The sequence below is a fragment of the Notolepis coatsorum genome (genome assembly GCF_963971535.1).
Source record: "Notolepis coatsorum genome assembly, chromosome: 3".
Taxonomy (NCBI): Eukaryota; Metazoa; Chordata; class Actinopteri; order Aulopiformes; family Paralepididae; genus Notolepis; species Notolepis coatsorum.
The window spans coordinates 25,604,604-25,624,533 of record NC_140167.1 but is presented as its reverse complement, the minus strand read 5'-3'; the positions used below and the strand labels follow the sequence as shown (position 1 = coordinate 25,624,533).

Here is a 19,930-nt window from a genome sequence, read left to right as displayed (position 1 = left end):
AGTCAAGTCGCGTTGCCAGGTACCCAGGTGGGGTATCTCCCGGGCCTTTCTGTGTGGAGTTTGCATGTTCTCCCCGTGCTCGCAAGGGTTTTTCCCTCCAGAATATAAACCCAATGGAGAAACATGCAGAACAGATCGCTAACGCTGTCGCGTCCTGACGAAGACGGACAGGAGCACTTGGATTGGTCCCAGGGCGCGGCCCCACCCCACAGCCCATGTCTGCTCCCGGCTGCCCTTGGGGGGGAAAGGACGACGGGATGGGTCAAGCGCAGAGATGAAATTTCATCGGCTACCCAAAAAATTGCATGTGCGTGTTCCTGTGTGTGCCACCCATCGCATGTGTGTGTCGCTGCATGACGACATTGTCAATGTGTGCAATGAATAAAGACTTCTTCAAAGGTCCAGTTTAATCGAATGCGTCATTACGCAAACAGATGTTCACTGATTTGGAACATCTGAGAATTGGACAAACGTATACTGCTATATCGTAAGTATTTCAAGTATCCAATTGTAAGTCTTAGAACTAGATATCTCAATCAGGATGCACATTAAATGACAGCAGACATCGTACGCTACTGGATTTCATCAAGTTCTATTCCATTTGTCACCAGATTACGTGGGAAATCTTGGGATCGCGAAGAATTGCAAATGTGAGAGGTGGTGACAGATAAAACAAGACATTCTTTCTCCGGTAACAGACACCACAGACTGGCTCTTCCTACACACAGCGGCTGCAGAGCCCCGTGGCCTCTCGAGAGATTCCACTACTACCCAGTATCCAATAACAGCTGTTTAATTTGATTAAGGAGCAGGCTATTTCCTATTCCTGGGAGGGAGAGAGAGCATTAAAGGTCCCATTTTGTGGGAGAAACTCACGTTGTCAGTGCTTGTGCACATACACATGGGTCTCCGATGGGTCTACTGACACACAAACTGTGAAATAAGGACAACCCGGTCAGATTTTGCACCCGGCCCCGTATTCAGAAACTGTGCCTTTAAACGAGTCACTTGGGCTTCCGTCTTTATGTGATGTCTCATGAAAAAGCTCATCGCAACTCACGTCCTTGACTGCAATGTTTTTGGGGTAAGTTCCATGATATTGCTGGATCTTGAGTCATATTTGATCTGCAATGCTAGTTTGACAGTTTGATCTGAATTTAATTTGATGGCATAGCCTCGTACAGCATTGTCAGATGTATGATAATTATCATATCGTATTTGTATGATCAAGGAGGCTCATTACGGACACAGAACTCCCTCTCAAGACAAGCTGAAACTACTGCTTGGGCTTGGGGGGGAGGGGCGGAGTGCACAGCTGTGAAGGAAGAGTGCGCTGCATTTACAACACAAGACAAAACGAGAGCAACGTGGCATGTGGCACACTAATTGTTGTATCTCGATTATCTTGTTTCATGTTCGTGAGAAGCCAAAATCGGAATTGAAATTGAAACTGGATTAATCGGCCGGCCCTACTATTTCACTTGTTGAAAAGGACCACAATATGGGAGCTTTCAGGGGGGCGAGATCAGTTCCACATGGTTGGCCGGTTCAGAGTTTCTAGTGTTACCTTCCATGGAGCGGCCAGATGTGTATCCGTGTGCGAGTCTTGTGATACTCTGGACAAATGTTTATGTAACAGTGCGATTGAGTCTGGATATACAGTATGGTTGTTATCATCACTCAGTGAGACTAGTCGTCTGCTGTCCCTACGACCTACAAGCACGGAGATTCATCTTGTTACAACTCAAAGGTGCAAGAGGCTATTCCACTGTAACGGCAACGCGTTTCAACAAAATGCTTATATGTCTGAATACAAGTATTCATCAGTCTTAAGTAGGGATGCTCGATATTGGCTTTTTTTACCGATACCGATATCAACCGATACCGATATATGCAGGGTTTCCCCCCCCCCCAAAAAACTGAATAATTTCAGGTAATTAACATTACATATCTCTTGTCGTGTAATTAACACAACATTATGCATACTTTGACAATAAATAAAATTATAATTTGTTCTTACTTGCTTGCCTGGGTAAATAAAGGTTAAATAAATGAAAAAAAATATATATATATTATAATTTTTTAAACCGATACCGATATTTTCCGATATCACATTTGTATGCCAATATCGGCCGATAATATCGGTAGGCCGATAATATCGGACATCCCTAGTCTTAAGTGATCACTCACATGTTTTACCACAACACATGAATCTGTGAAAGTTCGGTATCTTAAGGATCGGTCATACATCTTTTTTTCCATTCATATTTGGAGTCGCCGGTAAATGACAACACAGTTTGGTTAATATGGTTAGAAGACTACCCTTGTTCCACTTAGACAACAAATGCAGCATCCAGCGGTTTCTGCCACCTGGGTCCTTGGTTACCATGGCAACCACTCAGCCTTTTTATTGTTACGGATTTCCCCAATAAAAAATGACCACAGTGATCCGTCTCCTCATTATCTCTAGACTGTCTCTGGTGATACCACATTGTAGAGCAGCCCACCTGGTCCCTTGACACTGTTACAGAGGTAGATTCTAGACTGTCTCTGGTGATACCACAGTGTAGCGTAGCCCACCTGGTCCCTTGACGCTGTTACAGAGGTTGCTGGAGACGTCGTCCACGATGTCCAGCAGGAAGGAGAAGTCGGCCACGTTGTACATGTGGATAGCTTCCGGGTCGCTGGCGATGGACCTCAGCTCGTTCTCGTCTGCGTTCTTCACACCTGCGGATCGACAACGGAACCGATATTGAAATCAAATGAATTCGCACACTTTTTAATAAATGAATCCCAGAGGGTAAAAAAAAAACCATCAACAACTAAGAACTCACCGATAGCGTACAGCTCGACGCCTGTGTCGCGCAGACTCTGAGAGTTGACGATGATGTCGTCCTGGGACTTGCCGTCAGTGATCAGCACGCCGATCTTGCGAGCGGCGGGTCGCATCCCGACGTTCTCTTTGAAGTTGTTCTGCAGGAGGTAGTTCAGAGCCAGACCTGCGGGGGAGAGCGGCGGAGACCAAGGTTCACTTGTTACACATGTGCTCGAGCGGCTCGTGATGATGTGCGTAACGTCTCACTGACATGTAGAAGGCAAGTATCCATCATTTCCTGGCAATGATCTGAGAATGATGTATTCAGTGATATATCTTTCAGCTTTTAAATACTATGTGCCAACAATAATAGAAGCATGATGCTTTTTAGTAAACGGGCTTGAAATGTAGGGACAGTTGAATTCATATATAGCCCATTTGGGATGGTTCTGCTTCAGTTGGGGACAGATAAAACCGTACATTGGGATGGTTCTGCTTCAGTTAGGGACAGATAATGGTTCTGGGAAAAAGAAAAACATCTGTAAACCCTGGCTGTACTAAGACCTGGATGTTCCCCCAGTATGTAAACGTACCGGTCAAGGTGTTGCCTCCCTTGTAAGGCAGGTTGGCCACGGCCTCCAGCAGTGACTCTCTGGTTTTGTGGGCGTTCAGATGCCACTCGGTCTTGGGGTCACCGCTGTACTGGGCCAGACCTGGAGGGGAAACAATAACCCCTTAGTATCAACCAGTAAAACCCAGAGGAACCGCCACAGAGAAGAGTAAGCGGTGAAGACACTCGGTTTAAACAAGGTTCACCCACCGATCTGGACCCGGTCGGGACTGACGTCGAAGACTCCGACCATGCGGGAGATGAAGGCGCGGATGGTCTTGAAGTTGAGGCGACCGATGCTCCAGGAGCCGTCGACCAAGATAACGATATCGGCCATGGCCTTGGTTTTACACCGCACCTCTGAGAAGAAGGACAAAGGGGTCAGAGGTCACACTCATCACGCGTGCGCTTAACATTTTAAGATGCATTCTTATTGTTTATTTTTATATCTAAGATACAAAAAGAGAGTTGTGTGATGAAACGTGGTTTCAGAGGTGTTCAAAGAGGTGCGACAGGTGAGAGGAAAGAGACAGAAGGAGAGGACGTGGCATCACATTAATGACACTGAACCCAATGACCCAGAACATTTGACAAAGTGCAACACAAACAACATTTCATTTCATTTCCCTTTACAGGCAAGCAATAAAACACACACACACACACATTTTCCTCTTTCCGATTCAGAGACATTTTAAAATCGGGGGCACATTTCATTTTCCAGGTGTTATAATTATCATCTTCTTGTCTTCCAGCATGTCGAGGCATTTTTCTTTCCCTCTCTCTTCGCTCCCAAGGAGGGTTGTTCTTTTTCATCGCGAGCCACTCCTGAGCACGTCCAAAGCGGCGGGGGGGGGGGGGGGGGGGGGGGGGGGGGGGGAGAGGAGAGGAGTAGGGCGATCAGAGGGAAGACACTCCCTTCGACCGAAAGGTGATATACGAGGAGGGCTCTCCGTCGGGAGAGCTACGGTGCATTCCACAGTGGCACGTTAGCTCTCTCTCTCTCTCTCTCTCTCTCTCTCTCTCTCTCTCTCTCTCTCTCCCTCTCTCTCTCTCTCTCTCTCTCTGTGTTTTCCCAGACACCTGTATGATGGAAAAAGGAGACGTCCCGTCCACAGCACCTGAAAAGAAGGCTGCAGACGCGTGCGTCCGGGAGGGCAGAGACGCTGTCTGCAATTGAAAACAGGTTACATGACGTTTGATCTATAGACTTAGAAGAACCCACTTCCAAACCCCCCCCAACCCCACCTCCCCTCCACACAGATAAACAGATGTCCGGATGAGAGAGAGAGAGAGAGAGAGAGAGAGAGAGAGAGAGAGAGAGAGAGAGAGAGAGAGAGAGATGGAGGGAGGGAGGGAGGGAGGGAGAGAGAGAGACAGGGAGAGAGGAAGGGAGGGAGAGAGAGGTACTGAGACATGTATCTGTTAGGTCTATCTGTTGGGTCTATCTCAGGTTATGCAGTCATAATAAAAAATTATAGAATCTCCCAAATCTCAAAGGGATATCCGAGACTTGAGGGGAGAGAAAGATTCATGGGTTTACCTCGCCGTCGTCTACAATACGCATTTTGCCAGATAAATAAAGTCCCGTCCGAGGCCCCATTACTGGCGCGACAGTAGGACTGTTTGCTTACTTTGCTGATTACAGCTAAAGTTGACCTGCCACTCAAAATGAAGCCATCTCCTTTCAGTAGTGGTAAAATATCTAATGGGGTGGTGGGGGAGGGAGGCATCATCCTGTATATACTTGATTTTAATACCGAATATAAGATAGAATAACATCTTCAAACGGAGATTTTATTTGTTGCAGTGTAGTCAAGCATAAAAATGAATGGGGATATAAGATATAGTTTAGGAAGCCTTACTTGTGGCACATTTCCGTCCGTATAATAACACCTCAAGGGAAGCCATGCAGCAAAGAGTAGGACTTATGGGTATGGTAATTGAGGTAATAGGCTCGCTGGGATGGAGTCTGTCTGTGTGTGTGTGTGTGCGTGTGCGTGTGCGTGTGCGTGTGCGTGTGTGTGTGTGATGGGGGGGGGCAGAATTCTCTAAACCCCTTTAGGGGCCTTGTCACTGCATGTGTATCTGCTCCATATTAGGTAGGGGACCTGGCAGCTGAAGGGGTCAAGACAACCTCTCCGGAGCCTTCAATCAAACGCAGAACGCTTTCCCTTTCGCCTCACACTTTGCTGCCTGCAGAGCGACCCGGTTCGCTAAGGTTGTAAAACATTTTATAATTGCAAACAGATCATATACGTTTTTTTTTTTTGTTTTTTTTGCAGGTCGCTCGTTTCTACCCCCGACCGTGCGTACACTGGGAACCCCGCGAAAAGATAAAATGAGGGGAACCCAAAAGTGAGACGATGAAGAAACTACGAGAAAGAGCGTCGACAATTGACGGAATTGTCATTACATCTGTTATTTTGTCGTGGGACAATTAGCTCTGAGGAAAGGCATTCAGTGCCACTCATCTGCCTTTATGGTCCGTGGGATTAGAATGTATTTTCCTAAGTAAAAAATACACTGCGAGATAAACGTACTCGCGCTTTATGTAAATACCACCGCCTCAAGACGCGACCTATAGAGTACGAAGTCTTAAGAAAACTGACGGATTAGGGGCGGACCGGTCAAAGTCATCAGTCAGGTAAAGTTGGAATCGTTTGAAACAAATTATGCTTAAGCGTCTTATAATAGATGCCAGGTTCTCGTTATTGCTTTAGATTTACACAAGCTGTATGACCTGCCCTGTGGAGTGTGAGAGAAATCATTTCTATGAATACTGGGTGGGGTTTCAGAGCATCAAGGCATTACCTCCTTCATACGGGGGTAGCTCAGGGGCGTCGGAGAGAGTGGTTCTCTCCTCGCCGGCCAAAGGCATACTCTCTCCCCCGTCGAACACTCCAAACACACTCACTGTGTACTTGGTACCCGCTCTGTGGGATGACACAAATCACAAAATCACTTTCATCCTTATTCGTGATCTACAAGTACATGGTTTCTTATAAACTTCTTCATTTCAGATATTGATAAAGACGAAGACATCCCAGAAAAATAAACATCCAATTTGGGTCCCTGACTTGAAGCGGTGAAAGGAACACGCCAACATTATGGGAAATGCACATAACCTCTTCTCCACAGCCTGACAAGAAGATATACCAATTTCCACTCTGTGCGTTCAGTAGAAAGCTATCCGGCTGAAAACGAACCTAGTTTAGCGCAAATGGATACGGATCAGCTAGCCTAGCTGTTGGACAAAAACACCTCTCTAAGTTAGGCTAGCTGATCCGTATCAGGATCACCATTACCACAGTTACAGGCCATTTACAATACCCGTTGCAGGAAGAAAGCACTCTGTATTATGACCACCAGTCACCCAGCACACAGCCTTTCCTCTTATCTCTCCTCAGGGAAGCGTCTACAGAGCATCAGAGCTCAGGCCTCCTGCCTCAGAGATGGTGTATACCCCCAGGCAGTCAGACTACTGAACTACTACTACTGAATCCACAGTATTTGCTGTGGATTGAAATAAATACAATTTGTATTTCCTCACATTTCCCATAATGTTGGCGTGTTCCTTTAAGATACTTTAATTATCTAGTACATGGCACTTTTCAAAAGCCCTTGACTTACAAAAACAAAAATCCTACTCTTCAAATCTGAAATGAGAATGAGAACAATGAAAAAAAAATGGTGAACAGGAAAGTGCTTAGATTAGATTAGATTAGATTAGATTAGATTAGATTAGATTAGATTAGATTAGATTAGATTAGGAGAGGGGACGCACCTTAGCTCCTCCAGCACTACTGTGTTGTCATAGGGTCCGACCGTAAGCGACCCCAGGTCGATGTCCTCCCCGAGGGGATGGAAGGTGACCTTGTAACCCCTCACTTCCCCGGGAGCGTGGTCCCAGGTCACGCGGAAACTGGTCCTGGAGGGCTCTGAGGTCTGGAGGTTCCTGGGACCCTTGTAAGGTGTCACTGGAGAAGAAGGGAAATGGACTCTTTTGATGAGAAATTATATTACGTAAAGTAGATAAAATAAAATAAAAGACATCATCAAAAACTAAAACTTTAAGTCTGTTACTATAATACTGACTATGATGCCAATATGGGGTGAATGAAAAAAAATCACTTTAGACGGTAATGGAAGATAATTAGCGGATGATTATTAGAACATTCAGAGTGTAATTTCGACTGCGTGGCGAGTGACAAGCCGACGTACGTGTGGTCCCTTCTCCCATCCTCGCTTTGCCCTCTCCGTGCTTGTAGACGGGCAGCACCACGATGTCGTAGGTGGTGAGGGCCGTGAGGCGCCTCAGGATGGTGTTGGTGGTGCCACCGGGCACCTTGGCGGCCAGCTGGCGCCCTGCTCCCACCTGGGGCTTGTAGGTCACGCGGTAGTTGAGCACGTTGCCCGGCGCCGCCTGCCAAGTTACCTTCATGCTTTTCTCCGTCTCCTCGGAGACGACGATCACCCTGGCAGCTGCCGAGACTGGAAGGAAGAGGAGGAGGAGGAGGAGGAGGAGGAGGAGGAGGGGGGAGAGGGAGGTTAAAACGAGAGAGGTTGACGGATGGTTGCGTTTGGTGTGGAAGATAGACTTTCTAGCCGTGTTCAAACGATATATGTGCCAAAATGTCACCTATGTTTCCACTATATCTTTGAAAGTATAGAGGGAGTATATGTATGGACTTCCTGCTGCTGGCTAATGTAAACGTTGACGCCATGCTCCGCTACCTCTGAGCCCTTTCATGGTGGCGTCTGCTCTGGTTCCACGTCCTTGTGAACACAAACCCACCCAAAAGGAGCTTAATTTTCACAAGAGCTGTCGTTTAACAAGATCGATTGTGTTTAGTTGATGTGTCTAGGAGCCAGTCGTAGACATTTTGTGAGCTTGAGTCAAGCCATAGCTCCCCTCTTTTCTTTCCACACCGCAGCCACGGGAGGCTCCCGTTTTTTTTGTTTTTCTCCGAGCAGGAAGGGCAAGTACGAATCGTCAGAGCCCCCTAAACGAGCCGAAGAAAATATTCAGAGAGTTCTACATCGGAGGGAGGGTTTTTTTTATGCACGGAAAAACACAGCGCATCCAAGTTTTCAGTGACACGGCTCGACCCAAACCGACCTGTGTGTTCTGAGGAGTGGAGGCAGAGAGAGAGAGAGACGGAAATAGCGGACACAAGGATGGGAACCCAGGGGGTAGAATGACTAACGTTGCCGGTAGAAACCACACAAGCCTCCGCGGTAGCCCCAAGGTTGTGTTCGGTGTGTATTGCACCTGTCCTGCTTGCCAGAATCAATAAACAAAAAAGGTTTCAGGGAAACGGGTTTCCATTAGCACATACCGTCTCGCTAACCAATGGATATAATTCCCGACTGGGGCGAGTTTCCTTTCAATGTGCTTTTCTCATTTCGGCACGAGAGTAAAGACTATAGAGGGGGAACCACCACCAGATTGAACCGGTGTCCTGTGTCTGCCATGAAAACTAGGTACAGGTGTACCGAGCATTACATCAGCCGTATGTACCAGATAACTCGCACACTCTCTCTCTCTCTCGTGCAAATTACAATCAAAGATTGGTATCGCTTACAAAAGCATCCCGGTGACCTTCGTGGCAGAGCGGTTAAATGCCAACAGCGGTGACGTTACCTCATCATCGTTCAGGAGAATGAGCTGTAGCTGTCACGGACTGATCACTTTTTCCACCTCACACCCAAAACGGGGCTCCTTAAAAACCCTTGTTTCCTGCATAGCTCCCACGCCTATGTCGCCGCTCAAGAACGCTCCAGATAGACATCAAGTCACTTCACCTTCTCTCTAAACAAGCATATGAAAGCTTTATCACTGTATTTCGGAGGATAAAGGTCTTACTGTAAGTCTGTATTTCAGGTTTTATAGTGGTTAGTCTACTTTTTAGTCTTCTAACCTATTGTGGTTTTTCACAAAATGGAAGTCATTTCAGTCTATCTAAAAAGCAGTTAGCACCTGTGTATTTGTTAGTGAAATATCGGAAGCATAAAGTGTCACATGTAGAACCTTTAAATAGCCTTCCTGTTTTAAAACACAGTAAACTATATAAAACAATGGGATGATTCAGAGGCTCCACTTACTTCCACTAGCCTCGCTAGCAATTGCTAATAATTTCAGCTTCCAATTACCACAAAAACCAAAACGGTGCAATTATTAAATTAGTATGCTAACATACTTGGCTGCATGTGTCACTTCTCTAGATTATATATGAGGGATAGGGATGCACTGACACCAGGTGTACACTGTCAATACCAAGTTCCTGAACGTTAGGCATTGCAATTCCAATCCACCAGTAACAGTAGATTTAGAACTCTAACATGTTTCTATATACCTAGTGTATAGGCATTGCTTCCTGACAGGTAACACATGGCTCTTATACCATACCCAGTCTGACATACAATACCAGTGTTGGCATCAGAGAATCCCTGTAATGAAGACTATGGCTGGACTGCCAGACCTATTGGTCTTTTCTGCCTGCATCTACATACTTCTATTCAGCTCGGTACTTAACCTGGAAACTCATATTCAAGGGACGACGGAGGGAAGGAGGGTATGAGGAAAACAAGAGAGATACAGAGTGAAGGGGTTAGAGGAGGTGAAAGGCACTAGGAAGAGAGAGAGAGAGAGAGTGAGAGAGAGAGAGAGAGAGAGAGAGAGAGAGAGAGAGAGAGAGAGAGAGAGAGAGAGAGAGAGAGAGAGAGAGAGAGAGGTGAAAGAGAGAAAGACAGAAAGAGTCAAGGGGTTAGACGAGGTGAAAGGCACTAGGAAGCGATAGAGAGTGAAAGGGTTAGATGAGGAGAAAGGCACTAGGAAGAGAGAGAGAGAGCGGAGGTGGAAAAGAGAAAAACAGAAAGAGTGAAGAGGTTAGAGGAGGTGGAAGGCTCTAGGAAGACAGAGAGGGAGTGGAGGTGAAAGGCAGAAAGACAGAGAGAGTGAAGAGGTTAGAGGAGGTGGAAGGCTCTAGGAAGACAGAGAGGGAGTGGAGGTGAAAGGCAGAAAAACAGAAAGAGTGAAGAGGTTAGAGGAGGTGGAAGGCTCTAGGAAGACAGAGAGGTAGTGGAGGTGAAAGGCAGAAAGACAGAGAGAGTGAAGAGGTTAGAGGAGGTGGAAGGCTCTAGGAAGACAGAGAGAGGGAGTGGATGTAGGAGGCAGAAAGGGAGGGAGGCAGAGAGGGAGAGAGGTTTGCAGCATAAGGGGGGCATGGTGGAAGCATTAAAGGCGTTGAAGTAACTCACCATCTGTGGTTTCCTCTCCCACCAGCGGCTGCCCCTCTCCGCGGCGATAGCCAGCGTACACAGACACCTGGTAGCGCGTCTCCGGGGTGAGACCGTCGAGGACCGTGTCCGTGACGTCTCCTGCTACGGTCTTCTCCCCGGCCTCCTCCGTGAACAGGGACTTCCACATGATCCGGTAGTGGCGAACGTTGCCGGGCGCCGCGCTCCACGACACGCCGAAGCTGTTTTCGGTGACATCCTTGGTCACCAGGTTTTGGGCCGAGCCGAGTTCTGCGGGACGGAGAGAAGAGCGGAAATGAGGAAGAAAAAAGACGCTGGTGTAGAAACAAAATGGTGTCAGAATACATGTGGAGCGCTGTTATGTCAGGTGCGCTGAGCTTGGCGCTTTAACACCAGAGCAATCTCCCCATCGGTTGGAGGAATGACGTAGTCATTAAAAATGCTTTGGGGGAAATCCTGCCCCGGTGGTGCTTATCGTGTAGGGGGGGGGGGGGGGGGGGAGGGGGGGTGTTGATTCCTCACGCAGATTAAGTTGAAGTCTGAGGAAGTGGGCTAGACACGAGATGGGCAGAATAAAGCAGATAAAACCACCGGCAATCATCTGTCCATCTGTCTACGTTTGGAACCACTCTGGGTCTTTTTGAACACAGTGATTTACATCCCCTCACAATCAGGGAGGCTCCTGGAGCGACGTCTGTGAAACCAATCACACTTCACACGGCCTCAGTGCCTCACTCTCCCGGCAGCACTTTAATTTTCCATCGAAACAAACACAAGAAATCTGATCCACGAAAGTGTGTTTGCTACAATCGCAGATGTCTCTCTCTCTCTCTCTCTCTCTCTCTCTCTCTCTCTCTCTCTCTCTCTCTCTCTCTCTCTCTCTCTCTCTCTCTCTCTCTCTCTCTCTCTCTCTCTCTTTTTCCTTCAGGGGAAGGGGAAAAGGCACAGAGTTAGGGGTCGGTGGGATTTGTGCGCTGGTGTTTGGTGACGAGCCACCGGCAGATACTTGGCTGTGTGTGTGGGGCGCCCTGTTGAGACGCATTCTCTCAGCATCAAGGTCTGGCTGTGACACAGACAAGCCACATCCACCACAGAGTGATGGACTGCCACACATGCCCTCCCACGCACCCTCCATCGATTAGAGCTCCGTTTTAAAAACCGCAGAGTCCGTGTGCACCGCTACCTAACGAGGGCATGATCACAGCCGGAGCGGTCTGGTCTGGTGGTCTTTAATGATGGGTGTGGTTTGACGAATGAGCTGATTCAACACAAACCAACACTAGGGAAATGCATTATAATGTGGAATTCTTCCGAGGCAATTATCTTCTGAGCAGAAAAGAAACTACTGCATCTATCTGGTCGCGATCCATGCTTCCTCCGCAAGAGTTCTTCTGCTCTAAATTAACTGGCCGCGACTTCAAGTGAAGCATCACAAATGGACTAATAACTTGGTAATAACAAAACGACGACCCTGAGGACCCAGCAGTCTGAGCTGCATCTCGAGGTCAGGACCCCAGATATGAAGAGTAATGAAATCATGTATAGGAATGAACCGAGACTTCCAGATTTTGGGAGGATCTGTCCAGGACAAACGTGGGCCTCGTTCAGATGCCAAGATCGCTCCATCCAGAAAGGGTTGGGTTTGCCAAAGCGCAAAGCACAGGACTGCCTTGACTGTCTTTCCCGGCTGTGTGCAAAAGGCGAGGGGGGCCAGATCAGAGGATAATGACTTCTGCAGACAATGGCCCACTTTTCATCATTAGCCTACTATGAGCAGAGCTAGGAGAAGAGCCCTCTCCAAAAACTACAGCACGCACACGCACGCACACACACACACACACACACACACATACACACACACACACACACACACACACACACACACACACACGTGAAACACATGGGAGACAGACGCAGCGACCATTTTGCATTCACTGTCAAAGCATTGCTGCAAAGGAGCAATGGGTTTGCTACACTATAGTCAGTTGTATTTTACATGTAAATGAAAACAACAACAACAACAACAACAACAACAACAACAACAACAACAACAACAACAACAACAACAACAACAACAACAACAACAACAACAACAACTGTGCCTTATTTAATTTTAAATAATTTTAATTGAATGAATCTGTAGGCAGAAAACCTCTGCAGTGTTACAAAAAGTCATCAAGAAACGATGATGGCTCCCTCCAACTCACTTTAGCCGACTCCCACATTCTGTTCAAAACTAACACTGTATACCCACGCCCTCCGAGACGGGACTGTGAATTGGGACCTTTGACCAGACAAGATCACAAAGTCACATTGAGAGGCCTCGCCCGCTTCCTTCCAACAACCACACACACGAGTGACGCAAAGGAAGAATGTCCAAAGAGGCTGCCTGTAGGAGACCGTGTTGACATGACTTTCACATCCACAGCCAAACATGTCAACAGCCGGAGCGAGTGGCGGGCCGCACGCCGTGTACACAAACACAACCGTGTACACAAACACAACGTGTCCAAGGAGCATCTGTGTGAAACACACAGAATATCTCTTGACGATGAGAAGCATCCAAATTATTTCAGATAGGCTGTATTGACTGTATTCACACAGCACATATGTATTTTACTATTATGCACTTTGCCACTAAATAATCGTCCTTGCCTACAGTATACTACTTACTATGCTAATATGTCTTTACTACTATGCACTCAAGACTGTAGCACCCAAGTTTCAACACTGTTTGACGAACAATGTTACTCAGCTGAAAGAGTTGTACCCTTCCTGCTGACCTGTTGTACTACAGAACTTGTAAGACGCTTTGGATAAAAGCGCTCAGCTAAATTACTAAATGTCAAGTCCCCTTGTGGGGAAATACATAGCAGGTGTCATAGCAGCATGGGGTACTGGCAAAAGAGGTAAACACCCTGGGCGGGAACAGGGTGGAAAGGAATCCCAATCTGAGCATGACATAAACAGCTAAATAGTCGCCTTGTGAATGTGGTCACATTTTGCTCTCCGCCATCTGCTAAACACTCCCATCTTCACATGATGATGGGTCTCAGACAACTTCAAAAGTGAGAACAGACACAGTTATTTCGGCCTAAAGGGGAGAAAAAAGAACAAAACAGACATCCCCCAAGGTTGAATGAACCAAACTGAACCGCGAGTGGTCTGATTAAATCTTTTTAGAGCAGCTTTTTCCATAATCCACTCCAAGATCTCTTCATCAAATCCACGGTTGCGTAAAGGGCCCTATCAGCACTTATGCACATGCTTCCCTCATATTACTGTTGGTCGCAAAGACACCTTTAAGCCACGGAGGAGAGCAGCTCTGCACCTAGACGCCACGGGCACCCGTCTCTGCCCCGCTTAAAGGGGCACTTCAGCAGGAATTTATGATTTATTTTGCACATAATCTCATACACGTCCAAAAACTCTAAAACAGTTTTGCACACATTCATTTAGTTTGACAGTTATTGAGAGTAAATTGGTTTGAATATGGCCACCAGTGATCAAGGAAAGTATAAGGTAGCAGTCCCTATAAGACAAGGTATTGCTATTTCTTCAGCATCTACATCATTTCATGGAGCTGTAATTGACACAACACAAGGATTCAATGTCCCTGGTGACATCACTGGTGGCCATATTCAGACTAATTTACTCTCAATAACTGTCAAACTAAACGAATGTGTGCAAAACTGTGTTGGATGTATGTGAGAGTATGTGCAAAAAGGATCATTGTTGTTTTTTGGTGAAGTGCCAGTCTAAGATCAGAGGACATTTTGAACCAGTGGAGAGAAACAGATGGGCAGAGTCTACTGGCAGAGCCTGGCAGTGCCACGAAGTCCACTTTCCACCGGCATCACGGTGCGAGGAAGTCGAGCCGAACTCTACTGTGATTTCTGCTGCCAGCGGCACTTGGCAGCCTGTAAATAGCCGTGACTGTCGGGTCTAAAGAGTAGCGAATGGGTTACGGTTCATTACACAAAAAAAAGGTGAATTTGAAGGCAGAGTAAATCCAAAAGTAAACAAATCTGATTGCATTACGGACCTCCAGTAATGACTCATACGAGTAGCCTTTGATAATAATTGCAATTTTGGACGGTGATTAGTAATGTGTAACTTTGGCATATTTTTTAAGTAAACACCTCAACCTCGGTGGCCATTGACCATATTCACATAATTCCATTTTGCTCTTATGTCACACATGTAAATGGTAAATGTATATAGCAGCTTTTATCCAAAGCGCTTTCCAATTTGTTTCTCACATTTTACCCATTCACTCACACATTCACACACCGACGGCGGAGGCGACCATGCAAGGTGCCAACCTGCTCATCGGGAGCAGTTAGGGGTTAAGTGTCTTGCTCAGGGACACTTCGATGCACTACCCCAGGAGGAGCAGGAATCTAACCAGGAACCTCCGGTTTACCAGACGACTGCTCTACCTCCCGAGCCACTGTCGCCCCCTTATGTCACAGGTTCAATTCCTTTCCACCCTGTTCTCACCTGAACCCAACCTGAGCATGACATAAGCACAACATGGCTGTGACGCGAATGGTCAATAAGGCTGGCTACATAATTAGCCAATCTTTTAGCTTTTCTCCAACTATACTATATCCAAACAGCTACCAAGTCCATCAGAAGAACAATGGTCATGTGAGGATTATATCGTTCACACACAACGGGTATGGCCTTAAGACATGGGAGATATCTGGCTCTCCATAGCCTCTCCCTGGGAGAAGGTGAAGCGCCAGTTCTCCCTGGGACCAGACAGACAGTTCATCCAGCTTTGAAGTTCCTCTTGGGTAACACCTTCCACATGTTGGGAAGATAAAAATACAGATTCTCACCATATTGCCGTTTCATGTTCACATTTGGGATGTGTGCATCTCTCTGTAATCACCTCCCTCTCTTCCCCCAGGGGTGCAATGCTTTCCATTAGTCAGTCCAATTACACAGGATGTGATAAATGCAGTCCTACTTTAGGTCTGTGCAGTGGCTACAGGCCAGCGTCAGCAACAAGGGGTGTTATTGTGCGAGCCATTTTGGTTCTGCTGGGTTCTCGCCTACATGGGCTACTTCACAGCTAGCAGCTCACAGCTAGTGGCCGGGCAGCACAATGAGATTAGTGTCGGGGCGTGTTGATGTCATGCCGGGCTAATTAGTGCTAGCTAAACAAAGTGCTTTGTCACGGAGCACAGAGCTCTCACTGGTCTGCTTCTTCCAGTGGGAGTCTAGATGGCTGATGACTGGGCATATCTGGCCTGCGGAAACTGCCTATACCATCGAAACTAAGTGGCTTTGGTCGACAACGGAAAAAGGAGAAAACGCTATGAAATGCCTCTTTCTTCTCGTTTTCCCACACAGCAGAAAGTAAACAAACATGAGTCATTCCCCGGGCTGTGAGTTCAAAAATGGCCACTTGAAGGACACAGTCTTGAGTGAAAGTCCTCTATGTTCAACCCCGGCAGCGCAAATCCCTGTGCGTTCCGCTATAAATATCCTTGTTAAACGCTGACACGCCCGGCGACACTGGGGACCTCACTCCTGCCAGCAGCACAGGGAGGTGGCATGAAGAAACAAGGGATTCCACTCTTCCTCTCATGTCAGACAGAGCAGGTGTGTTGCTTGGCCTCAAATGGCTGCTAAGAGAGAAGCCTACTTGGCAAATGTCACCTTCAGAGTGAACTCGTGCTCGGGTCGGAGAAGAAACCAAGAAATGACATCCACAGTATTGTGTTCATATTCAGCATGTGACAAGTTGAATAAAACACCACGCCGGTTTTGTATTAATGCTTAAACACCAGTGTCATGATCATCAATCAGCTACACACCTCCCCAGAGCAAAGAGATGCCATAACTCCCTTCATTCATATTCAACTTTTTTTGTATTCCATTCTCTAGCCAACTAACTCTGTGGCAGTGATTACAAATCTCTAAACCAAACAAGTGATCCTCAGCTTCAATTCATAGCCAGGTAATGCAGGTCCATCTATCTTTCCAACTCAGTCCTCTCTTAGCCAGGCTCTGGGATGTCTCTCTGCTACAATCAAAGTGTCGAAGCTCTGCTGATGCCATAAAGGGGTTCAGCGACCTTTGATTCGGCTGACACGAGCAGAACTGATTGGGGGAACAAGCGGTTCTTCTCTATGGGATACTGCACCTTTTGTTTGGGCTTGAGTACCCCTGGGGACAGAACCTCCCACCCTACCCCTTACCCTCTAACGGCCTTGCCCCCTGGTGTGACCCCAATCGTAACCCTTTTCCTTCCTCGGTACAGGGTCCTGCGGCGATAGACAACCCCCTGAAATGATCAGCACAAAAACAGATGTTCCGGCCTCTGATGCGCTCCCTCTAGGAACAACCCACCCTCTCCGTGGACAGAAAGAGAAGCGTGACGGGGACACTGCCTTCCCCTGCTGTGGGGAGTACAACAAGATGACCTTGTGACCTCCGAGCTGAAGCCCGTGGCCGGCCAAGCGGCAGATCGGTGGCGTTACCAATCCCTATGATTTATACAAATTGTAAATGATCCCTGCGATGTACAGATCGTAAACCATCTCCGTGATTTTAAAATTGTCCGACTAATACCTGAGGTTCATTACAAAACACTCCCCACGTGCCCTGTAAAGCGATCTGAAATAATAAACCATATGTCCTAAGCAGGCGGAGATGGAGAGGTATAAAAGTTCCCGTACTAGCCTAGCATGTGGGTTTGTATGTCTGTTCCAAGCCGCTCCAGCAGTTCTCCACATTTACGAGCGTCTCGCCACCCATTTCCACCTCTCTGCCTTCATGGGCGGTAAAAGCCCAGCAAACCTACAGTCTGGGCCACAGGAATTACATAGAGCGACACATTCCAGCCTTACTAAAGGCAGGCACCGTATACTCAACCAACCCTGCAACGTAAAAATCCCAAGCTCCCTTCACTCTGATGTAGTCTACCGCAATGAATGACACATTGACCACATCAGATATCCTGAAGGATTTTCGGAAGGGTTTTGAAACAACGATCATTTTATTCGCGTCAACCGTTTTACATCACGGCTGACCGCATAGTCACGGGGAAACCTTAAAGGGGCCGATTTATTTTTGTGCGTTCATTTAGTTTGACAGTTATTGAGAGTTAATGAGTTTGAATGTCTCCTCCCGTGATGTCATCAGATGACACTGAATCATTGTGTTAATTACAGCAAATGATAAAAAAGAGATAAGGATTGCAATAGGTAGGGATTGCTATTTTTTCATCTACACCATTTCATTGAGCTGCAATTACAGTAACAGAAGGATCCTGGGTCCTCTGATGACATTGCGGGAGGAGGAGATATTCAAACTTGTTAACTCGTTAACTATAACACAACTTGGTACATGTGTGAGATACCCTTTATGTGAAAATCGAAAAGCTGTCAAAGACCAGCAATCCATTAGTGGACGTGCATAAATACAAACAATTAACGTGCATATATCCAAATACTAGGGCGCAATCTCTCAGGTTTCTCTGGATTTCCACAAGGAAGCAATAGTCTACTCAATGCATTTGGTCAACTCAGCAACACGGCTCACTCACTGTGACCATGGCAACTGGAACCCACGCTTAACCCCCCCCCGCCCCCCCCCTCTCTCTCACAAAGACATCATCAGCTTCAAAGCAGACGTTGCATTGAGTGACTCCTTTCCCCTCTTACCTTCCAGCGTGGTCCCTGTGCCCAGGAGAGGCTCGCCCAGACCGGAGGCGTAGCGAGCGGTGACGAACAGCTCATATTCTGTGTCCTGCTGGAGGTTCTTGAGCGCGGCTTCGGTGAGGTCTCCCTTGACGCCTATCTCCTTCCTCTCGCCGCCGCCGTCGGTGGGTTTGTAGGCGATGCGGTACTGGACCACGTTGCCGGGAGCCGCCTGCCAGGACAGCTTCATGGTGGTCGTGGTCTCGTTGAAGACGCGGAGGTCACGGGGAGATCCGCGAGCTGTGGACAGAGGGAAGGGATGATCATCAGCCAACCGTTCATAGTAAACCACAAATAAATTAAAGAAAATATATACAGTTTTGATGTTTCCATTTGCATTTAACCTCTATGAATGTACACAACACTCTGACTTACCGTCTCTTTAGATAACAATGTTTATCATTGGGCAACGTTTCTAAACACTGTCCAATAAATAGCTAAAGTTCTATTTGCAAGCTCAAGAGAGTGGACAGGGCGTTTTCCTGTTTCCCCAAGTGGCGTCTGTCTGACGCAGCTGTTCCCCAAGTCAAGTACGTGTGTTCAAGTGTGCAGAAGTATTCTTTTTGAAAAACATTGTTCATCTGAAAATGGTTCTATGACTGGGGGATCCAATTACCTCTTGAACAAGCAAATTTACATTGGCTCCAAATCAGTGCAAAGAAACGAGAGAATAATAACACATCTAGCAGGTTAGCCGCTGGCCTCCTCATTGACGGCGTGACCGTCTCCGTGACTCACCTTCCTTGGTGGTGCCGTCCACCTGCATGTCGCTCCCCAGACCTGCGGAGTACTCAGCGGACACGGACACCCGGTAGGTGGTGAGGGCCAGCAGCTGCAGGAGAACCGTGGTGGTCTCGGGTCCACCGGTCTGGACCTGCAGGGTCTCTCCCCCGGCCACCGGAACGTAGGACAGATGGTACCGGATGACCGGGCCCGGAGCGGGTTCCCACATCACTCGGAAGCTGTCCGTCGTCTCCTCCAAGACTTGTAGGTTCCGTACGGGTCCTTGTTCTGCAACGGATAAACAAGCGAGCGTTGGAGGCGGCGGTGTGGGGAACCTCAACTTTGATGATGATCATGGTATATGTAGTTGTTTTTCAAACCTTTATTAAACCAAAGTGCGTTTGCTAGGAAAAGCAATTGCATATATATATATATTATAAAAAATTCTTTTTGTAGAATATAGTATAGTCCAGTTGTTACTGTGTAGAGAGACATAGAATAGTAGTGTGTATAATATGTGTTATTGTACGGAGATGTTTGTGTTTGCTGTTAGTACTGTGTATAATGTGTCCTTGTAATAAAAAAATTGTGTTTGCTGTGTGTCATGTTGTTGCCTTCAAGGTTGTGCTTTTGTGCAAAAGACACAAAGGCATTCATGTACACAAATATGTATTTATTTTAAATATGTTCTACAGCGGTAGTAGTACATACAATGTGTTCTGCATTAATGTCACACAATGCCCTTTGGTTGTAATGAACAGTGCATGTTGCTATATGTATACTGTATATATATATATATACATT

At 46.9% G+C, this 19,930-nt stretch overlaps 1 protein-coding gene across 1 annotated transcript in view; it reads right to left on the bottom strand.

Annotated features, from left to right (window-relative positions):
• col12a1a (collagen, type XII, alpha 1a) overlaps positions 1–19,930 on the bottom strand; it is a 105,042-nt gene that overhangs the window by 68,829 nt on the left and 16,283 nt on the right. Inside the window, exons 12-21 of the mRNA XM_084311126.1 lie at positions 19,142–19,414; positions 18,368–18,643; positions 10,686–10,955; positions 7,647–7,916; positions 7,210–7,402; positions 6,237–6,358; positions 3,636–3,785; positions 3,409–3,528; positions 2,835–2,999; positions 2,581–2,727 (exon numbers count right to left, since the gene is read on the bottom strand). Of these exons, the coding sequence (XP_084167252.1) occupies positions 2,581–2,727; positions 2,835–2,999; positions 3,409–3,528; positions 3,636–3,785; positions 6,237–6,358; positions 7,210–7,402; positions 7,647–7,916; positions 10,686–10,955; positions 18,368–18,643; positions 19,142–19,414 (1,986 nt within the window). The remainder of the gene's footprint in view (positions 1–2,580; positions 2,728–2,834; positions 3,000–3,408; positions 3,529–3,635; positions 3,786–6,236; positions 6,359–7,209; positions 7,403–7,646; positions 7,917–10,685; positions 10,956–18,367; positions 18,644–19,141; positions 19,415–19,930) is intronic.